Source organism: Aethalodelphis obliquidens, unplaced genomic scaffold (genome assembly GCF_003676395.1).
Source record: "Aethalodelphis obliquidens isolate GAN/ISIS:26980383/991018 unplaced genomic scaffold, ASM367639v1 scaffold34, whole genome shotgun sequence".
Taxonomy (NCBI): domain Eukaryota; kingdom Metazoa; phylum Chordata; class Mammalia; order Artiodactyla; family Delphinidae; genus Aethalodelphis; species Aethalodelphis obliquidens.
In genome coordinates this window covers 7,797,469-7,820,338 of record NW_020837978.1, presented here as the reverse complement: position 1 = coordinate 7,820,338, position 22,870 = coordinate 7,797,469, and the positions used below count along the sequence as shown (strand labels likewise).

The following is a 22,870-nucleotide window of genomic DNA, read 5'->3' as shown; positions in this document are numbered from 1 at the left end:
GCCGCAGGGCGCAGCCAAAAAAAAAAAAAAAAAGTCCATTAGATGCTTGTTCTGATAGGTATTCTTTGCAGATAATGGAACTGAGGAGGGAAGCATCGAATTGTAGTCTTTGTCTTAAGGCTTTAGTGATTAAAAGTGACTCCCTTACATATTATCGTAGGGGGTAGGGTGGAGACTTCTGCGCGCTTCACAGTCGCCCAACTCACGCTCTCTCTCTGGTCCCTCCCCGCCCCCAGCCTCCCCCTTCTGTCTGGCTTTCCCGGGCCTGACACTTGCTGGAGCAGGCAGGCAGCCCAAAGCCCGCGGAAGTTTGCAGGAGTTCCCCCAGGTGACCCCAATACACTCCTTCCCAACCCCACCCACTCCTTAACCCACATGAAAGTCAAGGAATTAAGTACCTGGCCGCAGGTAATTCCTATCCCTGAGGCAGCTGTAAGAGTTATTTGTGGGGCTGAGCGGGTTTAGACCAGGAGCTGGAATTGTGTATGCAGGAGTCAAAAGTGTGGATTTCCCATCGTTTTATCAAGGGTCTGGATAAATGGCTGAACAAGAGAGTTTTGCAGGCTTCGGCATAGCGCAACAAAATAATTATTACTGGTACTGGCAAAGGTGAGCTGATTTTTCCTACTCTGAACGAAAAGCGAGACCGGTAGCGAGACTTGGCAGTTTACAAACTGTTGCTTTGAAAATAGGTGTGCTTAAAACAATGAAAGTGGAAATCATCCTTACGTGTAACGTCTGGGAAAGACAAGGGAGTCCTGGGTTTCTGAGTGATTCTGCCTTGATTGGTGATGTCATTCCTGTCCTTTCCCTTCTGCTCTCAGAGTGAAGCCAGACTTCCATTCCTGCCAGGGTTACCCCTTTGGCAACTGGTACGAGCAACAGCACAGCTATTATCCTCCTTCTGGCTATAGCTGTGGCTATGGAACGGATGGAAATGGACCCAACCTTTATTCTGTGTGTGAGACCTCCGGATACCCAGTTGAAACTTCGCTTACACCCAAGGTATCTCTCCCTGGCATTAATACTGGGTGGTTTGGGTGCCCCGTATGGAAACATCTTTTTTCCTTTCCTCACGCTTCCAGATCCTCTCATTCAAATTCCCACAGCCCTGGCTTCTGCTCCCTAATTTAGTACCAGAGAGGAAAAGCTGATGACCTGAGACATTTTGACTTGCAAACAGTTTCAGTCCTCACTGTTTTCCAAAAATAATAGGTTGGTGAAGTCTGTGCGGGAATTCTTGCTACTAAACTGTAGCTTAGCATCATTCAATAGATTTTACCCTTAAACACTTAAAATTGGACAAGAGGTACTTTTTTTTTTTTTTTTTGGCTGTAGCAGCAAACATTAACACATTGTAATTTTTTGATGACTAAAGTAACATATTTCTTTAAAAGAGGTATTGGAGTAAGAGAAAGCCTCCATCACCCCACTCTCTTCCCCGTTCCGTCCCCGCTTAGAAGAAAGCATTGTTCAAGCGGATGTATGGCCCCTGGATTTTCCCTTCTACTCTCACTAAGTCACTGTGAATGGGCTTATTTTCTGTTTGGGGCGCTCGAGGCGCCTTGGCTAGAATGGACAGTGTCGGATAGTCTTAGTAGTTTGTTCCTTGCTTGTTGCTGTTACGTTGCACGAGCAGAGCTTTCTTTAAAAGTTGCCCATTTGGATGTGCTGTGATTTTAGCTCATCACTTATCGACTGACATTTTAAATGTTTTCGGTGCTTTAACAAACTTCCTTTTACCTCTTTTCAAGAATTTGAGTGTTTTTTGGCTAAGGGAAAAATTCTAGAAGGGGACGTTCTCGATTAAAGGATATGACATTTAACATCTTAAACAGCAAAAGCTTCTCTCCAAAGAGCCTGCCTGAGCTTACACTTTCCATTGATGGTATGACTTGCTTCTCCATGAGGTTCTGTGTGTGATTAGCCAGTCTGACAGGTGAGGAAGGCATTTGTCTTTCATTGGAGGCAAATAACTTTCAAGTGTTTATTGGTATCTGTGCTCTGTGATTTCATTGGTGTCCTTTGTCTACCTTTTTCCTTGTGTCCCCCCCTTTTCTTGACTGTGTGAGATATTTACATAATAGGGAAATTAGCGCTTTGCAGTCAAAGTGTTACAAAATTTTTTCCCCAATTTGTGTGCACAGTAACACTTTGTGTGATAGCCTTGGCTTTAACACCTAAGCCTTCAGTTTTTAAAACGTGCGTTTGCTTGGTATTTTTTTGCCCAGACTTTCATTTCCAATTTTTCAAGCCTGTTTTTTTTGGGGGGTTTTCTGGCTGTGCCTCGGTGCTTGCGGGATCTTAGTTCCCGGACCAAGGATTGAACCCAGGCCCTCGGCAGTGAAGGTGCCAAGTCCTAGCCACTAGACCACCAGGGAATTCCCACCTGAGGTTTTATCGTATTTTTCTTCTTTCACTTCTCTCTTTTTTTGTGCTCTTTTGGGAGATGGTCTGACTTCCTGTGGTTAACTTTGTATCTTTAAATAGAGAGGTATAGGTTTGAGTATATTATCAACTTCAGAAATTAACCAATTATGCAATGGGTGAACTGAGTCCATAGAAGAAAAGTCACAAAGGATTAGCATCAGACAAAGGCGTCTGGCTTCTCTGAAGTTTCGGGGAACTAACTGGCCTCCTGGGGCCTGGGCGAGGAACTAGACAGCAGGGACCCTGGAATCAGCTGTGTGTCCTTGACAAAGGCAGGTTCCCAGCCAGCGCCTGCAGAGAGGAGTTGTAAAAACTTGCATTGTCCCAGGAGAGCCCACAGAGTCTGGAGTAACTAACCAAGATTTATTTGGGGAGTGCTTCTGGAATTTACTTCATTCCTTACTGTAAGAAGATAATTGATTGGTTTGCTTTTCTGTAGCCTCTGCACTTCCTTAAGCATCTACTGTCCTGGTCCTTAGCTGAGACATGGGGTGCGGGGGGGGGGGGTGTGATTAGAAGGCCACGAGGGGTATGTGCTCATGGAGACTTTGCAGATTGTCACCTGGAAGGAAGGGCAGAGCTCCAGGTGGAGAGTTGGGTACCTATTACAGTACCTGTGGAGTCTGATGCCAGGGTCCCTGCTGTCTGGTTCCTCGCCCAGGCCCCAGGATGTCAGTTAGTTCCCCAAAACTTCAGAGAAGCCAGACGCCTTTGTCTGATGCTACGCCTTTGTGACTTTCTTCTATGGACGCGGTTCACCCATTGCACTTATATCATTTAAAGATTCTTTTAATCAAAATTCAAAGTAAAGTTGATCAAAGTAAAGTTGATCAAAAGTAAAGTTGATCAAAATTCAAAGTAAAGTTGATCAAAAGTTGATCAACTTTTTACTTAAAGTTGATCAAAGTAAAGTTAATATTTAGTGTATATTATTTTTGAGAGCTAAATTCTTCCAAGAGAGTGAGTAACGCTTGAAGTAAAATTAGTTTTTTCTTAAAATACTGATTTTCATTGTAGGAAACCACACCTCTGGCTGAAAACCAAGATGAAGATTCACTAGAAGGTAACAGAAAACTTCTGTTGCCCTCGTTGAAAACAAAACTAACCCCTTTTCCAGGTTCCTCATTCACTCAGCTGGCTAGAAACTGAAAGATCCTACTGGAGAATTCTAGTGTAGGTCTCCCTCTGTTTCTGAATTAGTTGCTAGAAACAATTTATTCACTTATAACAATCTGTTAACAGATAAAGCAGCATGATTATTTTTCAAAGCCCTGTCGTAGGGATTTAGTTCTGGTTCACTCTTTGGCATTGTATCTGCCCAAGTCCTCATGCTAGAAACTCAAAACTCATCCTCAACCCTTCCTTTCTCTTCTGCTCCAAGTTTAACGCATTTCCAAGTCCTGTCCGTTCATCTCCACGGGCGTTATCTCTCAATTCCATCCATTTTCTCCATCTTTTCCACCATCTAGATGCTCATTGAGTCTGGTAGCACTACTTTTTTAGCTTCAATTTCTAGGTCTTATTGAAAGTAAACACACAATTAAAAAAATTTAACATTAAATGTCTGCAATATTTCCTGCTAATGTGTTTTTAAAAGCTCTAATTTTAAGCCATTTCTACTATGTGTCCTGTAAAACTGTATTTTTTTTTTTCATATGTGTTCTTGGCTTCTGCAGATCCAAATCTTCATTTGAATATTGAGGAGTTAAACAAAGAATTTATGGTGGAAAGTGAAGAACTCTATGACTCTCTCATGAATTGCCACTGGCAGCCTCTGGATACAGTTCACCCTGAAATCCCAGATGAGACCCCCCAAAAGCAAGACGTTCATTAAGCTACCCAACTATCACACTGATTGTATCTTGTTTTGTTTTTGTTAAAAAAAAAATTCTCCCAGGAATGTATTGGATTCTGTATGCAAATACAGATTTCCAAGACTTCGATGTGATTGAGATGAGAGAACATAATGTAAATAAATTTCACCAGCACATGCATTTCCAGAAGTGTGGTTACATTATGGTTTTGTTTGTTTGTTTTTCCATTTTTTGGCTGTGCCACGAAGCATGTGGGATCTTAGTTCCCCAGACAGGGATCGAACCCACGCCCCCTGCATTGGAAGCACAGAGTCTTAACCACTGGACTGCCAGGGAGGCCCCAAGTATGTTATATTATGTAAGTGCCAGAGGAGGTCGCAGAACTATCATGGTAGAACAGGCTGCGCTGTTAAGACGTTTGAAAATAGGTTTCCTAACACAACATTGTAAATCAATTTAAAAAGAGAGATAATAGGTTTAATACGAGATGGGCCTAACCTGAACTGATGGTGGCATTAGCTACTCTGGTATAATTTGCTGCTTTCCTCTGCTCACAGACAATACAAGGTTTCTCGCCTGCATCTAGTATAGAAAGATGTAGATTAGAACTAGATGTTTGATTTCCTTTTCCTGACCCTCAGGCTCTCTTATGAGAGAACTAGACAGCAGAAGTCAGTGGAAACTCACTTGTCACAGCTGAATCCTCAGCATGGAAAAAGTGTGCTTGATCAAAACAGATGATCAGCCTTCTAAGAGGAATTGGACTCCCATAAACACCAGTTCTGAAACTTCAATGCATATGTTGACCGTGTCTCTTATAAAATATGGGTTCTTGGGCTTCCCTGGTGGCACAGTGGTTGAGAGTCCGCCTGCCGATGCAGGGGACGCGGGTTCGTGCCCCGGTCCGGGAAGATCCCACATGCCGCGGAGCGGCTGGGCCCGTGAGCCATGGCCGCTGAGCCTGCCCGTCTGGAGCCTGTGCTCCGTAACGGGAGAGGCCACAACAGTAAGAGGCCCGCGTACCGCAAAAAAACAAAAAAAAACAAAAAACAAAAGAAAGACCGGTTCTTTAAATTTTAGAAATCAAGCTTTATGAAAAACTTGCTCTTCCTTTCTTCTCATTTTGCCAAGCACCAGTGAGACTTTGTCACACAGTGGCATTCTCCGTGGACCAACCTTGGACAGTGGTTGGAAAACTGAATCATGAGAAATCTGATAAGTCAGTCCTATCTCTCATCCTCCACTTTCATGAAGCAACAGGAAGGAGTGTAGACTCAGAGCAAGGGTAGCCAATTAACCTGTGACCTACTTTGTATTTCCTGCAAGCTGACTATGGGTTTTACATTTCTACGTTTAAAGTGTTAAAAACAAAAACAAAAAAACCCCACAAAAACAAAGAATATATGGCAGAGTCCGTATGTGGCCGGCAAAGCCTAAAATATTTATTTTCAGGCCTTTCGTAGAAAACGGTTGCTGGTTCTTGGTGTAAGTGGCTGGGACACACCAATAAATATCAAAAACGATTGAAGAAAACTGAAACATGAAAGAGAACCCCCCAATTCAATAAAGAGAAGCACCACCACCTAAGAAAACTGTTAATAAACGAAAGAAAACTGAAGTAAAACTATAGAGACATGCAGTTTGGGGTCCTTAAACTTGCAAATTAGTACTAGGATCAGCTTGTAAAATTCTGTTAAGAATTCTGCAGTGAAAACCTCTATAGTTTGTCTGAAGTTGTTTATGACCATATCACTATTTGCTATTATTCACCTCTAAGAATTTTTTGTCCTTAACAAATGTGTACCCATAGTTTAGCAACAAGGCCACTACAGTAAACCTGTCAGTGCTATGTAAGTTTCTGAGATGGTCTCTGTAGTAGATGGCTACTTCAAATTTATTTCTTGAATGATACAATTATATTAACTTTTTCTCTTATTATGTAACCTTTGCACATTCTAACTTGAAAGACTAAATATAAATTATAAAATGAATGTGGAAATTTCAAAAAAAAAAGAATTCTGCAGTGATTTTTATTGGAACTGCATGAAATTTATAAATTAATTGGGAGATAATTATTTAATTCAATTAAAATATTGAATCTTTCAATCCATGAAAATAGTATAGCACTCCATTTTAAAAAATAATTATTTCTTTTTAAAAATAAATTTATTTATTTATTTTTGGCTGCATTAGGTCTTCGTTGCTGCATGCGGGCTTTCTTAGTTGCAGCAAGCAGGGGCTACTCTTTGTTGCAGTGCGCAGGCTTCTCATTGTGGTGGCTTCTCTCGTTTTGGAGCGTGGGCTCTAGGCGCGCAGGCTTCAGTAGTTGTGGCACGCAGGCCCAGCAGTTGTTATAGCAGTCCATTTTTAAGTCTTTTATAAAATTTATAAATTTATGTGTTAAAGTCTGTACATCTTTTGTTAGATTTACCCTTAGTAATTTATGGGTTTTTATTATTGCTTGAAATATTCTTTGCTGGTATATATAAACACCGTTCACTTATATATAATGATCTTATATTCAGCAACCAGCTGATTTTATTTACTAATTCTAGTAGCTTTCCTATAGGCTCTTAGCTTATCTACCTTCTAGACAATCACACTGTCTGAAAATAATGGCAAATTAATTTCTTTTCCAATTCTTACACAAGTTTTTTCTTTTTCTTACCTCATTCAGGTAACTACAATTTCACTGAAAATGTTGAATATAGGATTGGTAGTGGACATCCGTATTACAGACTTTAAAGGAAATCCTTCTGAGATTCCACCATTAAGAATAATGTGTTTGCAGAAAAATTTAAAAATAAAAAGAATAATGTGACTAAAAATGGAACTACCACATGACCCAGCAATCCCACTACTGGGCATATACCCTGAGAAAACCATAATTCACAAAGGTACATGTACCACAATGTTCACTGTAGCACTATTTACAATAGCCAGGACATGGAAGCAACCTAAGTGTTCATTGACAGATGAATGGATAAAGAAGATGTAGCACATATATACAATGGAATATTACTCAGCCATAAAAAGGAACGAAACTGAGTTATTTGTAATGAGGTGGATGGACCTGGAGTCTGTCATACCGAGTGAAATAAGTCAGAGAGAGAAAAATACCATATGCTAATGCACACATATGGAATCTAAAAAAACCCGGTACTGATGAACCTAGTGGCAGGGCAGGAATAAAGATGCAGAGATAGAAAACAGACTTGAGGACTCAGTGGGGGAAGGGGAAGCTGGGACAAAGTATATATATATATATATATATATATACACATATATATATATGTGTATATATATATACATATATATAGTGTATATATGGACATATATACACTACCAAATGTAAAATGGATGCCTAGTGGGAAGCAGCCGCATAACTCAGGGAGATCAGCTGATGCTTTGTGACAATCTAGAGGGGTGGGATAGGGAGGGTGGGAGGGAGGCTCAAGAGGGAGAGGATATGGGGATATATGTACACTTATAGCTGATTCACTTTGTTGTACAGTAGAAACTAACACAACATTGTAACGCAATTATACTCCAATAAAGATTAAAAAAAAAGAATAATGTGTTTGCAGTAGGTTTTTTGGTACGTAGTTATAATTTCAGCTTATCTGTGAGTTTTCTCATTTAGCCTCATCTCCTTTGTCTCTTTGGAACCAAACCAGGTTCATAGACATTCTTATTGCCTGTCTAGGCACCTTGGATTCATTAGTGTAAAAAAGAGAAGGCTTTTTGGGTTTATACCTCTGAGAATGTCCCCTCACCTTGGAGAAATCTTCTTTGCTGGTTTTTTTGGAGATTTGTAGAAATACACATCTCCTGTCTGCTTCCTCTCACATGCAACAGTATTCCATCTTTGCTGCTTTGGAAACCCTTCTGCATACTTTGTGGTTTAGAGTTTCAATTTCTTCTAGTTTCATCAAGTTAGAGTTTCTAGTTCTCATTCTCCTTGTGGCTTTTGCATATTTTCCATGAAAGGAGATTACTAAGCACTTTACTGATGTCTTCCAAAGAATCACAGCGGATTCTTATCAGAAATTTACAAGCTGAGGGACTTCCCCGATAGCTCAGTGGTTAAGAATCTGCCTGCCAATGCAGGGGACATGAGTTTGAGCCCTGGTCTGGGAAGATCCCACGTGCCACAGAGCAACTAAGCCCGTGCGCCACAACTACTGAGCCTGCGTGCCACAACTACTGAAGCCCATGTGCCTAGAGCCCATGCTCCGCAACAAGAGAAGCCACTGCAATGAGAAGCCCACGCACCGCAACGAAGAGTAGCCCCCGCTCACTGTAACTAGAGAAAGCCCGCGCACAGCAATGAAGACCCAATGCAGCCAAAAACAATTAATTAATTAATTAATTAAAAATAAAGTTACCAATGATTAAGACTTTATTAAAAAAAAGAGGCATATATTAAAAAAAAGAAATTTACAAGCTGATCCTAGAAAGATCATGGTTTTGACTAGATTGATAAGTGTTGATTATGAAGGATAAATAAGGTTTCTGCTGTACTCAAAGGGCAGAGAGGATTATGCTTGGAACTTGGCTTGTGGTACCACCATGTCCAGGGGTACAAGTTAATAGGAGCTCAGTTCCACCTTATACACAGCTGTGCCATGAAGGTCAGAGTTCCTTCAGAAATGATGACTTCAGTCATATCACCAAGATGAAGCTTAAGCAAATGAGGTTTTGGGTGTTTTTGTTTTGCTAGTTGGTTGGCTTTTTGGTAACTCTTCATGTTAATATATTTTCATACTTACAGAAAAGCTGAAGTAATAGTACAAGATCCACTAATTGTATATGTTCCATTTGCTTTCCTAGTCTGTGTGTACGTGTCGTGTACATATTTTGAATCATTTGAGAGCATGTTGGAGACGTCATGCTACCTCACACTCTAAACACCTTGGTACTTCCTAAGTAAAAAGAATTTTTTTGTAGAATCAGGAAATTTAAAATTGACACAATAGTATTATCTAATCCATAATCTGTACACTATTTTTTTTCTATTTTCCCAGTAATGTCCTTTATAGCTTTCCTTTATACCTCCAGTTTAGGATCTAATCCAGGATCATGTGTTGCATTGATTTTCATTTCTCAGTAATCTCCTTTAATCTAGGACCATGCTAGTTATTTTCTACAATGTTGATCAATTTGGGTTTGTTTGATGTTTTCTCATGACTACAAATTCAGTTTATTCAGTTTAGGGACACCACTAAAGTGATGTTATGTCCTCAGCGCTTTCTATCAGATTGACTGTGAGTCAATCTGTCCCAGTGTTATGTAATTTTTTATGTAACTTATATCCCAATGTAACTTTCCCCCCTCACCCCGGCTGTGCAGCACCACTTGCAGGATCTTAGTTCCCTGACCAGGGATCAAACCCGTGTCCCCTGAAATGGAAGGGCAGAGTCCTAACCACTGGACCACCAGGGAATTCCCAGTGATATAACTTTGATCACTTGATTAGATGATGTGTTTAGGCTTTTTTTTTTTCACTGTAAAGTTACAATTGAATGCTTAAAATTAATAAGTAATCTATGGGGAGATATTTTGCAACTATGTAAGTATTCTGTTCCTTGTCAAACTTTCATCCATTAGTTACAGCAACCATTCATGATTTCCTAACTCCATTATTCCTTCTGTATTTATTAGTTGGTCTTTTACTGTAAGAGCTTTCCCTTCTCCTCCATTTAGGTGTGTACATATGTATGTATATATGCGTGTATGGATTTATGGACTCAGTTATTGAATTACAACCTATTACTATCATATTTATTTGGATGCTCAAAGTGTCCCAGATTAGCCAGCAGGAGCCTCTTCAAGGTGACTTCTGTGCCTTTTGATATGTTCTCATTATTCTCTGAGTACTACCCTAATTTCTGGTGCTACACTATGTTGCAGACTTATACTTTCCCTGCCCAAGCACGGGAACCAACTTTTTCTTCAAGGATCTCTTGACTCGCTGGATTTTCAACAAAGCCAAGAAATACATCGGTAAAGGCAAGTCTCAACGTCCAACTACAGTCTTTGTGATCAATTGCAAAGAGCAAAACTGTAGTCTCAAAATCTTCCCTCTATGGCAAGGTCTTGCCTAACAGCCTAATCTAGGAGAAACCCACTCTCTCCACATCTGTTGACCTCTGTCACTTCACCCTGTTTTATTTTCTTCACAGTGACACTTAATCACTACCTAAAATTATCTTGTTTGTTGATATATTTTTGTCATTTTTCTATCCCTTCAACTACGATATAAAGGATCTGTCAGTCTTAATCCACGGCTGTATACCCAGAACCTGAAACTGGCACAGTGCATTTGTTAAATACAGAGAGGAATGAGTGGAAGCTTCCTGCTCAAAAAAATCCTATGAAAACACAACAATATTTCTTTACCCCCATTTTATACTGTGGAAGTTTTTTAAATGGCATTTGCCCAGATTCCCACCATCCCTTAGAAAACTTTCTTGATCACATATCCAGGTAGGAAAATTTCCATGTATGGTAATGACTACAACATCAGTGTTTTAGTAAATTTCCTAGATTTTCAAATATTTCTCTACCAGCCTGTCATGTATTTAAGTCACTCTGTTGTTTTTTGTAGTTGTTATCCCCAAAGAATCTCATGTTATTACCGTGGTTATTTTTTAAACCATCATTCTTCCACTGGGTCATCTCTGATACACAGCCATGCAACTGGAAAGTCTAATTCGGGTACTTCCTGCTGAGTCCTCTGTGAAAGCCACCATGGAATGCTAATCATGGAGTTATCATGCCTCACCTGCTCACAGGTATGTGGCAGGGGATCACAAAAGGTGTTAAGCACCAGAGTTTCAATGTGCGGACCTGGCAGTAATCAGTGCCTTTCCTCCTTGCTCTTCACGACCCATTACACCTATTTAGTAAAATCCTAAGAAAATGAATCTAGAGTTTCCCAACCAGTGATCTGTAAGACGCAGGACACGTTTTAACTGCCCTACCCCTGCTTCCTTCCCCACCGTTTTCTTAGTGATGTGACTATGGGTTTTCTCTCCTCCCCCATCCTTTTCTTTTATCTCATTTCCATAGTCTAGAATAGAGAATGTACAGAATTTTCCTTTTCATAGTGCAATTTTCATCTGTAAATATCATTTGAGACCAGTCCCTTGCGGTCATTTGGTTTAATGTGATGGCACTACACGTTACTGGGACTCACCTTACCCATCTGGTCTGTCCTGTGCAAAGGTGAAAGTCACCTGGCTCTGACTCTCAACACACAGCCAGCATAGAATTAAAAACCAAACCAAACTGGTTTTGATCATTGAACTTTGGTTTTGTAAGATGTTAACATTAGAAGTTGGGGGAAAGGTCTACGAGAATTCTCTGTACCATTTTTGTAACTTTTCTCTGCAGTCTAAAGTTATTTTTAAATAAAACCTTTTAGAAAGCCATCGAAAACCTTCCATTGTTGCCTTGTGTACAGCTGATGCCCTGAAGCTCACTAATAATTAATTCACTTTAATAGAAATAAATGGCTTTAAGTTCATAAATAATTCACTTTCACCTTGCACTAACTTTTTCAACCATTTCTCCTAACAGCCTCAGCTCTTGATCACACGCCTGAGATTCACTTTTACAGTTTGACACATGATGCTGGCCAATGGTTTCTGAATTTTGCCTTCTTTTCATAAGAACCCTTTTGTTTGGGACCATTCAGCCCCCAGTATCCTTCCCAAGAGGGAGGTCAGCCTTCCTGGGCTGGCTCCCAAGGACTCACCCAAATTAATCTTCCCGACAGCCACCCCGGAAGCTCACCACTTTCAGAGCTTGTAGGCGTTCCTCGTGGAAAAGTGGGCATGGTCAGAGTCACCTCTTACCCACCTCCTTTCAGAGATATCACTGTTAGTCTTCTTTCCAAGGTCAGAACTTGGCCCTGGGAGGTTGACCTCCAGTGTCTTTCCATTGGCTTGATCTCTTAAGCCCTTAGCCATCCTGACCAGAAGAGGGAGTAGTCACAACAGGAAACTTCTAGTTCTGGCATTAGTCTTTCCAAACCCCAGTTATTTGCTTAGTCTGTTCAAGGGAATCTCTGCTCCCGTTTCCCACTTGGCATAGACTGCTATGCAGACTGCGATCCTAAATTTTTTTAAATTATTATTTATTTGGCTGCGCCGGGTCTTAGTTGTGGCACGAGGGACCTTTGTTACTGCATGTGGGATATTTAGTTGCGGCATGTGGGATCTAGTTCCCTGACCAGGGATCAAACCCAGGCCCCCTGCATTGAGAGCACGGAGTTTTAACCACTGGGCCACCAGGGAAGTTCCTGCTCTCCTAAATTCTTACTGTGTAAAAAGATTAACAGTGGTGACCTTTCCCTCTTACCTTTTGAAGTAATATGTGCAAAGAAAAAAAAATTTTAAACCAAAGTCACTCATAATTCCATTAAGCAACAAAAAAGAGATAGCAACTGGGGTTTTAAAAAACATTAGAATCATAATATATTTTTATTTATACTTATTTTCTGGTATTCTGATTCTTAACTCAATAAAGGATATCTACCAGAAATCTACTTCAAACCTCCAACATCATGTACCAGAGTTAAACATGCCCTTTAATGTTGGGAACAACTCAAGGACAGCTGCTATCACTGCTACCATTTAAAATTGTATTGCAAATTTCTGCGTGTCAGAAGACAAGAAAAAGAAGGAAAAGGTAAAACTGTTATTTATTTTAAGGAATTTTTTATTTTTTCAGATTCTTTTCCTTTATTGTTTATTACAAGGTATTGGATATAGTTCCCTGTGCTATACAGAAAATCTCGTTGTTTATCTATTTTATATATATTGTTATGTATTTGTTAATCCCTCCTAATTTATCCCTCTCCCCCTCTTTCCCCTCTGGTAACCATAAATTTGTTTTCTATGTCTGTGAGTCTGTTTCTGTTTTGTAAATAAACTCAGTTGTATTAATTTTTAGATTCCACAGATAAGTGATATCATATTTGTCTTTCTCTGTTGGACTTAGTATGATAATCTCAAGATTCATTCATGTTGCTGCAAATGGGAGTATTTTGTTCTTTTTTTATTGTTGAGTAATATTCCATCGTATACATATACCACATCTTTTTTATTCTTTCATCTGTTGATGGGCATTTAGGTTGCTTCCATGTCTTGGTTATTGTAAATAGTGCTACTATGAACATTGGGGTGCATGTATCTTTTCAAATTAGAGTTTTCATCTTTTCTGGATATATGCCCAGGAGTGGGGTTGCTGGATCATATGGTAATTCTATTTTTATTTTATTTATTTATTTTAAAATTTTATTTATTTATTTATTTATTGGCTGCGTTGGGTCTTCGTTGCTGTGTGCAGGCTTTCTCTAGTTGCAGCGAGTGGGAGCTGCTCTTCGTTGCGGTGCGCAGGCTTCTCATTGCAGTGGCTTCTCTTGTTACAGAGCACAGGCTCTAGGCACAGAGGCTTCAGTAGTTGTAGCACGCGGGCTCAGTAGTTGTGGCTCACAGGCTTCAGTAGTTGTGGCTCGCGGGCTGTAGAGCACAGGCTCAGTAGCTGTGATGTACGGGCTTCATTGCTCCACGGCATGTGGGATCTTCCCGGACCAGGGCCGAACCCGTGTCCCCTGCATTGGCAGGAGGATTCTTAACCACTGCGCCACCAGGGAAGTCCCTATTTTTAGATTTTTTTTTTTTTTTTTTTTACAGTCGCGGGCCTCTCACTGTTGTGGCCTCTCCCGTTGCGGAGCACAGGCTCCGGACGCGCAGGCTCAGCGGCCATGGTTCACGGGCCCAGCCGCTCCGCGGCACGTGGGATCCTCCCGGACCGGGGCACAAACCTGTGTCCCCTGCATCGGCAGGAGGACTCTCAACCACTGCGCCACCAGGGAAGCCCAACTCCCCATTCTTTATGTATGGGCTCGGAAGAACGACTTCCTCCAAAGAGTGTTGTATGGAAAAAGGGAAAAACCTCACTTTACGGTGGAGAATCCTGACAAACACTACTTAAGCCGGGTGACCAAGGCCAGCATCAGCTGTGATAAGCTAAGTCGATAGTGTGTACCCTTCATATCATGTGATGAAAGTGGTACTTTACCTCTGTGGTCTTCCTCCTCCAAACCCCCAAATTCAATCTAACCATGAGAAAAACACCAGCCAAAACCAATGGGTGGGGGGCATTTTGCAAAACCTCCAACCAGCACCCTTCAAGATTGTCAAGGTCATCAAAACAAGAAAAGCCTGAGAAACAGTCACAGCCCAGAGGAGACTGGAGAAACATACCTAAACCCAATGTGGCACTTGGATAAGATCCTGGAACGAAAAAAGGATATTAGGTAAAAGTTAAGGAAATCTACATAAAGTATGAATATTATGAACAAAAGGATATTAGGTAAAAGTTAAGGAAATCTACGTAAAGTATGAATATTAGGTAATAGTGATAATGTATCAATATTGGCTCATTAATTGTGACAAATGTATTATACTAATGTTATATATTGATTATGTTATATGGGGACTCGGTATTATCTGTAATTTTTCTGTAAAATTAAGACTATTCTAAAAGTAAAAGTTTATTTTTGAAGGGCCCACAAAAGCAAGTTGCAAAAAGATATAATTTCTATTATACATCTCTATAATCAACTCATTTAAAAAAAGCCAGTACATGTGTCTTTGTGTATATTTCCATCGTATACACAAGCACGTGTATATAACCGATGTAGAACTATAGAACTGTGTAGTCCAATAACCACTAGTCACATGTGGCTAAAAATAAGTAACATTTCCTCAGTCACACTGGCCACATTTCAAGTGCCCAGTGGCTAAATTGAGTGGTTACTATCTTGGACGGTGTAGATACAGAACATTTTCATCATTGCAGAAATTCTTTTGGACAGCACTGCCACAGGATATCACCGCACTGAAAAGACACTTCAGAATATACACCAATCAAGTGATTACTCCTGGAGAAAGGAATTCACTTTTTATTCTATATTCTTCTGTATTCTTTCTACTTTTTTAACCTATGAACTTGATTTTATCATATTTTAAAATTTTTTTATTGAAGCATAGTTGGATTTATGTATTCTTTCTATTCTTATGAACATATATTTTTATTGTTTTTGTAGTTTGAAATGTTTTTCGCTTCAGTTTTTAAACATTTTGCATTAAAAAAATGGTGCATCAGATGTTGTTTAAATGAGTTATTTTCCTCAGTATTTCTGTCATTTTCCATGTGTCTGTTAGAGGCAAAATTTGTTTAGCCAAATTTAGCACTGCAAGGCTGCTCAAAAACGTTGGCATTTGACAATCGAATAATTATGATAATATTAACGTCTTTTTCCTAAATTGTACCTTGATTTTTAAAAAGTAAATAAAGGAGGCAAGAGTAGAAGGCTAACTTCTTCCTTCCTCAGATTTTAAAATGGTTGTACTCAATTTAAATGAAACTGATCTTCCATTATATTCTCTTCTCTATCATTCCCAATTATTTTCCCCAACACTCCACAGAGGAAAAGCTTAATTATTTTTCAGTGGATGGGCATTTTTAGACAAGTATGTGCGTATGTATGAATGTATTTATTTGTATTTTTTAGAAAATGTTAGGAGAATTATCTTCAAATGCCAATCAAATAAAAATGCACAATAGCCCCAAAGGTGGAAAACAATATATTAATTTATTTCCAAGAAAACAACACGGAACATCATCGAAAACAAAGTTTTCAGGGCACCTGCAAGGGCTAGCAGAAATCCACTAGTCCAAACACTACACTCTTCCAATATTAAAGTACTTTAGACATAGAAGAAATGACCAACAACGGACATGTAAACATCTTCTATTCCAAAAGATTTCTTGTTCTACAAGAGAAAGATCCAGTGTAAAGCAACCCTTCTTCTCAAGTGGTGTCATGTAAATTAGTTGAAAAAAAAGGTATCTTCAGATTCTGCCTTTAGCTCTGGGTGTGTTCCCTACCCCTGGACTCTTCATCAACCAATACAGTTCCATCTTTTTTTTTTTTCGGTAGCAGGAAAAAAGAAGGCTTTACTTCAAAGTCACTAGAAGTCATTAAATTCAAAGTCATTAAATGTGATTAACATTCAACAGGCACACTTACAGAAAAAAATAACGTTGCGTGGATTAAATGTATCATTAATTGTAGTTACTGTTGTTCATTAGAATAAATAAATATCAAGGAACTGGATTGAATATAAGAGTAGACTTCACATTTTTCTGACGTGACAGGACGTTTTCTCAATATTAACACTGAGACCATTCTGGGATGCTAAATATGGCTTTACTTCACCTTCTCTAAATGTTCCACCTCAGGAAATGAACAGAGGAGACCAATAAGAGAATCCCGATTCTCAGACAGATCATGAGAGCTTCCCGAGAGCGTTGTGAGATTTGAAGGCCATGAGACATAAAGGAGCAAGCAGAACACCTACAGAACACAATCGGCTGTGGCTTCCGTCTCCTCCTTCCCTTCTGTCTTGGGAATAATCTCTGATTTAGACCTCACTTTGTAATTTCTGATATCCTGGGCCTCGTATCACAGTCTACAACCCCGCACATGAAGGTGTTAAAATACAACCACCCTGTGAGATTCTCTAGAGCAGCCTTTCCAATGTGGACGTTATTGCCAGGACTTTTAGAGTGAAAAAGCTTCTGACTTACTTCTCCTCCTTGTCTCTGCACGTGTCTGGTGTATAATAAACACTCAAGAAATACTTATTGACCAGATGCTGAATGAATGAATTGGATACATGAATGGGACCGAAGTGACCAAAAGGCTCACACACATTTGAAAGCTTTTAAAAATCCAGGCACTCCTATGACCCCCAGGCATTGCAAAGCTACCCAGAGCACACTATGGACTCCTTAAAGGCTCACGGGACAGAATTTGGTCTCCACTTTGCAGATAAGATCACTTTGGTCGGGGTGGAGAGTAGTGGCAATAAAGGAAAGTGATTTACTCTGAGATATTCAAGGCTTGAGGCTAAACCCATGCAATAGCACCTCTCTTCTAGAAATTCTTCATGCTTCAAGAACTTTTCCATGTTCTCAATGGAAAACAAGAAAGAGGGATCAGAGCACATTCCGACAAATATTCAAGAAACGGATTCCCGCCGGGGGCCTTTTACTGAAGAGGCAGGCAGCGACTGCTGTCTCCAATTCTGTCTCCTGTGAATGGCTTTAAATTCTATCCAGAACTTTAGACACAGGAAACTTGAAAATGCTACTGTTGAAACTCAGGAACAAGATCTAGTTCTCAGTTCTAGGAGCTCAAGTTGTAAAGGAGGTTGGTCAGTTACCCAAAAAGCGATTTCTATGCCTACGTGCAGGTAAGCAAAGAGCAGGGGAGATCCATCAATGTGTGGCTAGAGATCTGTCATAAAAGATTCCTTCTTCAGAGAAACCCAGTTCTTTTTCTCCTAAATAGTATTATCCACAATTCTCCTTTTCATTAGAACATTTATATACGATGAAGATCAGATGCAAATCTGAGGACAGTTATTTATCACTGATCAGAACATTAGCCTGATGCAGAGACGAGCCTCAAGAAACTGGCAGAGTGGCCAAAGCGCCAGCATCACTCTGCACAACCACCCTGACAGCATATTTCACGGTGTCCAGAGAATATTTTAACATGTAATAATGTAGTCAGGTCCTGAAGCCATAACCTTGGCCCTGAGACTGTTCATGTAACCCAGGCTAAGTTTTTCTCACAAAGAAAAGCTCTCCTTTCCAGCTGCGATTTTCCTTCAGTCGTGAGTGGCAGTAGATCAAAAATACCAGCTGGGCTGTATTGCAATTTCACTCTGATTTAGGGTTCTTTCTCTAAGCCTCAGCTCTAGGCATTCCACAGTAAGGGGGTACGTAGTGAGCTCAAACTTGTTAGCAAAGAGGCTTGACGAATTAATCAACCACTTTAAGTCTCCGTTTCCATAGATACAAATGCCATGGACGTAGTGGCCTGTAAAGGAAGGGAACAAGAAACAGTGAAAACAGGCTTGTTTTTGAGTCAGGGGTAGTGAGCTTGCAAAATGGTAGGGTTACTGCCTAACTGCTGCGTGGCTAGCACTGTGTCAAGGGCTACAGGATTGTGATGAAACAGCGTTGTGCTGGCCCAGCCCACGAGGACGTTAAACTTTCTACGGGGAGAAAGAGGTACAAACATGCATTTGAAGAAAATGAGAGTTAAATAATACGAAGAAGGAACACACCAGGCATCACAAGGCCGTTCGTGGACCGTATCATGAACTTTGGATTTCATGGATGAGAAGCTCTAGAAGTGTAGAGATGGGAGAAGTCTTGATGGGCTGTATTGGTCAGGTCTCTTCTCTGAGCTCCAGCCTGGTCTAGCCAAGTGCCTGCTTTATCTCTCCTCTTAGGTGAGTAATAAACCTCACCCGTAGGTCAGGTCTCAAGTCCTTAATCCTCTCCAAGTCTTCCCCATCACAATCCACAGCAAGTCTATTCTTCAGTGCCCTGGGCACTTCTCCCCCTTTTTTTCACACCCCACATCCAATCTGGTAGCAATCCTGTCAGCTCAACCTTCAAAATACCAATAGAATTTGACTATTTTTCACCACCTCCACTACCTGCATCCTAGTCCAAGCTGCCTCCAACTTCCTGTCTGAATTGTTACAATAACTGGTTTCCAGCGCCTCCATTTTTGCCTGTTAGTACATTCCCAGCACAACAGCCAGAGTGATTGTTTTAAATGTAAGCAGAAGATGTCTCTGCTGCTCAAAACCCTCTAATGGCTTTTCATCTCACTTGCAGTAAAAGCCAAATTCCTACCAATGGCATTCAAGACTCCTCAGACTCTCCTGGACTCACCTCCCACCACTTACTCATTCAGTTATAACCTTTAATAACCCTTCCCAGCTCTGTGCTTTGTGACCACCCAGAGGGGTGGGATAGGGAGGGTGGGAGGGAGGGAGATGCAAGAGGGAAGAGATATGGGAACCTATGTATATGTATAACTGATTCACTTTGTTATACAGCAGAAACTAACACACCATTGTAAAGCAATTATACTCCAATAAAGATGTTTAAAAAAAAAACACAAAAACCCTTCCACATTCACATCAGCCACACTGGCCCCCTTGCTGGTCCCAAGCACCCCGGGCATCCATCCGTGTTTGCGCTTTCTCCCCTGTACCACGTCCTGCTACCAGACAGCCTCAAGGCTCCCTCTGGCGCCAGCCAGGGCTCGGCTTCAAGGTCAAGGTCATCTTCTCATATGAGGCTGTCTCTGACCTCCTTCCCTTCTTTCCTGATTCATTTTCCTTTTGACACTTATTACCAAACGTGTGTGTTTGTTTATTGTCCTTCTCCCCAGACTAGAATATAAGCTCCTGAAGAGCTAGAATTTGAGACCATTGTGTTCACTTCTGTGTCTCCAGCATATGGAACAGTGCCTGGTAAATATTAGGTGTTAAATGAATAGTTGTTGAATAAAAGGATAGAGAAGGATGAGTGGAGAGTTCACAGGTGGGTAGAATTGGGAAGCATCAGGCGGATGGATGGGAAAGCATCAGGTGGGAAAATGCCTCTGGAAAATGTAGAGATGAGAATTTTCTGCTAGAATAGAGTTTGTTGGGGAACAGGTTAAAAACAAGGAAGTTGGTACTCTTTCCAGCATTTCTTTGCATATGGTAGAACTATTATGGTTGACTGACTTAAAATAGATGAAAGTTGGGCCTCTTTTATCCCATAAAGGGGTTGGGCCTTTTTATCCCTTTCTTATGAAAGGGCTGGAGAAGTTGTGTTTTTTTTTAATTTATTTTTGGCTGCGTTGGGCCTTCATTGCTGCACACGGGCTTTCTCTAGTTGTGGCGAGCAGGGGCTACTCTTCATTGTGGTGCGCGGGCTTCTCATTGCGGTGGCTTCTCTTGTGGAGCACGGGTTCTAGGAGCACAGGCTTCAGTAGTTGTTGCACGCGGGCTTCAGTAGTTGTGGCTCGCGGGCTCTAGAGTTCAGGTTCAGTAGTTGAGGTGCACGGGCCTAGGTGCTCCGCAGCATGTGGGATCTTCCTGGACCAGGGCTCGAACCTGTGTCCCCTGCACTGGCAGGTGGATTCTTAACCACTGCGCCACCGGGGAAGTCCCTGAAGAACTTTTTTGAATGGGAGAATCAAATGATGAAATAGATTTTAGCAAGATTAATTTTGCAGAGCTTTGCAGGGTACATTAGGAACCAGTCAAGAGACTACAGTAATTGTGTAAACCAGAGAGCAAATCTGTTCAAAGTTAATGGTTGCCATGAGTGGGAAAAGAAGGCTATTAGAGGCAGAGCACAGAAGGACTGACAGGACTTGGTGATTAACTCAATGTGGCTGGAAGGAAGTTCAGTAGACAGAGAAAATCACTGGAGAAAAATGCCGGAGTTTAAGGAAGTTAAAGAATAACCGGGTAGTGGGTGGGAAGAGCTCGGTACATGGGCAGCACGCCCATGCTTAAGAAATGGCAGTGAACAGGAGAGAAGATTCCAGGCTGGATGAAGTAGAGGGTGCCTAGACAGCTTGCTCTTCAGGATAGAGGCAGTAAGTACACCTTTGCTTAGGAAAAGAAACAGCAGAGAGGGAGACACTGAGAATGCAAGAGAGCAATGGGATAATTTAGGGGGATCCACACACAACTGAGACCAGATGCTGACCTTGGTTGTGAGGATAGGTAACTTTTCCTCTTGAAACAGGAAGTAACAATGAGAGAATGGGTCCAAAATGTTCTAAGATGGCGGAAAGGGATGACATGACAAAGGAATTGATAAGGAGATTTTAATCAAATATCTTCAAAGTTCTTCCTAAAGTTGAATTGATCACCTTTTGAGAATAGAAAGGCTGCTGTTTTTGTTTTTGTTTTTTGGGTGTTTTTTTGGCGGTACGCGGGCCTCTCACTGCTGTGGCCTCTCCCATCGCGGAGCACAGGGTCCGGACATGCAGGCTCAGCAGCCATGGCTCACGGGCCCAGCCGCTCCGTGGCATGTGGGATCCTCCCGGACCAGGGCACGAACCCGTGTCCCCTGCATCGGCAGGCGGACTCTCAACCACTGCGCCACCAGGGAAGCCCAGAAAGGCTGTTTTAACATAAGATTGGGAGCTTAAAGGTGGGCAGAAAAGCTCAAAAGGTGTACCCCGGGAAGAGTACCAGGACAATAATGACGTAAATAAAAGAGTAAGTAGGCAGCCAGAGGGTCTAGCTGAAGGTAGACAGTGGGTGAATTTAGGGCAGTTCTGTGACGTTCTTCAACAATGTCCTGCTTCAGGAACCACAAATGGCAAAAAGCAGATGACAGGAATGATTACGTGCAGGAATCAGCCTTGTAGGATCAAACAGCAAGGGAACCTAAAATGTTAGCAAGAACAGCACACAACAGCTGACACAGTACACAGGCTGGACGAGGGGTCCTCAGAAAGAAACTGGGAGGAGGAGGAAAGTCGAACCTCTGGAAATTCCAATTTTAAAAAAGCAAACACATTTAAAACGACAACAACAACAACATATTTCAGATGTGGGGATACAGCAATGAACAAATCGGTCAAAAATCCCAGCCCCGTTGGAGCTTCTGTTCTGTTCTGGGGAGAAAGGCAGTAAAATATATACTATGTAAGTTGGTGAAGGAAACTAGTAGGGTGACAAACAGATAGTAATCAGAGATGGGAGCTCCAGGTTAAAGACCATAGGTCTAGAATGGTACTCTGTGATTTGAAATGCTAAGAGAGTTTGTAAAGTGGGTACACTCACAGGTTTGGAACAAATCCTATTACTCACAGCCAAGCGGAAAAGGTCCAGATTGTATTACTGACTTGCTGGTTTAGCAGAATGTTCTACTTCCTCTGGACTATGTCTTTTTCTTTTCCCTGTATAGTGGTCTGGGGACAAACATTTTTTATGCTATGAACGCTGTAAGGCTTTCAGATGGCATAACAGATACTAAGAGAAGAAAAAAACGAGACATTTGTTTGAGAGGGGCGTGGGCTACCCAAACATCGTACCCTGTGTAGGTTCCTGGCTAGGGGCTATCTTCATGGCCCCTACCTGTCATGTGATCAGTAAAGGTCCCTATAAAAATGCAAACCTGACTTGTCTATACCTTCTCTACTGAGGTAGGTCCTGGATACAGGTGCTGACAAGGAGACTGAAGGTAAAGCTCTACTTGGGGGGGTTGTGTGTGTGGCTGAAACACAGTGGACAGGAGCTTTGGGGGGGGGGGCTAGAGCTGTAATGTAATCACATCACATGGGTCCTTGCCGTGGATGTTGGAGTCCTCAAGTGTCACAGCTGGAGAAGAGGTGGAGAAGCAGATCAGAGGATGGTTCTAAAGGGAAGGTGATAGGGGTTATAGAAGGAAGTGGAGAAGGCAACCTATCCCAAATATTGGGACCCTGCCTGATGGATATGGTCCACTTTCTAAGGAGATCAAAGAGCAAAGTACCCTCCTCTCCATCCCCCTCCCCCCACTAGGAGGGCAGGCCACGATGAGAATGCAGGCAGGTGGCAATGAGCTGTCCTCTGGGGAACATGTGGGCTGATTGAGGTAAAGATGTGACTATGCTTAAGAATAGAGTGTGCAGTGACACGAGGATGCTGTCATCCATAATGCAAGGGGACCCCCGAGAGACA

The 22,870-nt window shown here is 41.4% G+C and overlaps 2 protein-coding genes across 12 annotated transcripts in view; one reads left to right on the top strand and one right to left on the bottom strand.

The window, feature by feature from the left end:
• The window catches only part of GCNT2 (glucosaminyl (N-acetyl) transferase 2 (I blood group)), a 147,580-nt gene that overhangs the window by 5,954 nt on the left and 118,756 nt on the right, over window positions 1–22,870 (bottom strand). For 6 of the 11 annotated variants that reach the window (XM_027128344.1, XM_027128349.1, XM_027128345.1 and 3 more), the window contains one exon: window positions 15,895–18,213. The exons of 1 other annotated variant lie outside the window; for it this stretch is intronic. In XM_027128344.1, coding sequence (XP_026984145.1) covers window positions 18,023–18,213 — 191 coding nt within the window. In that variant the 3' untranslated portion in view covers window positions 15,895–18,022. Of the gene's footprint in view, window positions 1–14,043; window positions 14,552–15,894; window positions 18,214–22,870 lie in introns of those variants that run through there. 4 more of the 11 variants (XM_027128340.1, XM_027128343.1, XM_027128339.1 and 1 more) reach the window with 4 other exon arrangements.
• CUNH6orf52 (chromosome unknown C6orf52 homolog) lies at window positions 539–4,285 on the top strand. Its single transcript, XM_027128198.1, is given in 4 exon segments — window positions 539–609; window positions 825–1,005; window positions 3,448–3,493; window positions 4,107–4,285. Coding segments are annotated over 4 exon segments (477 nt in total).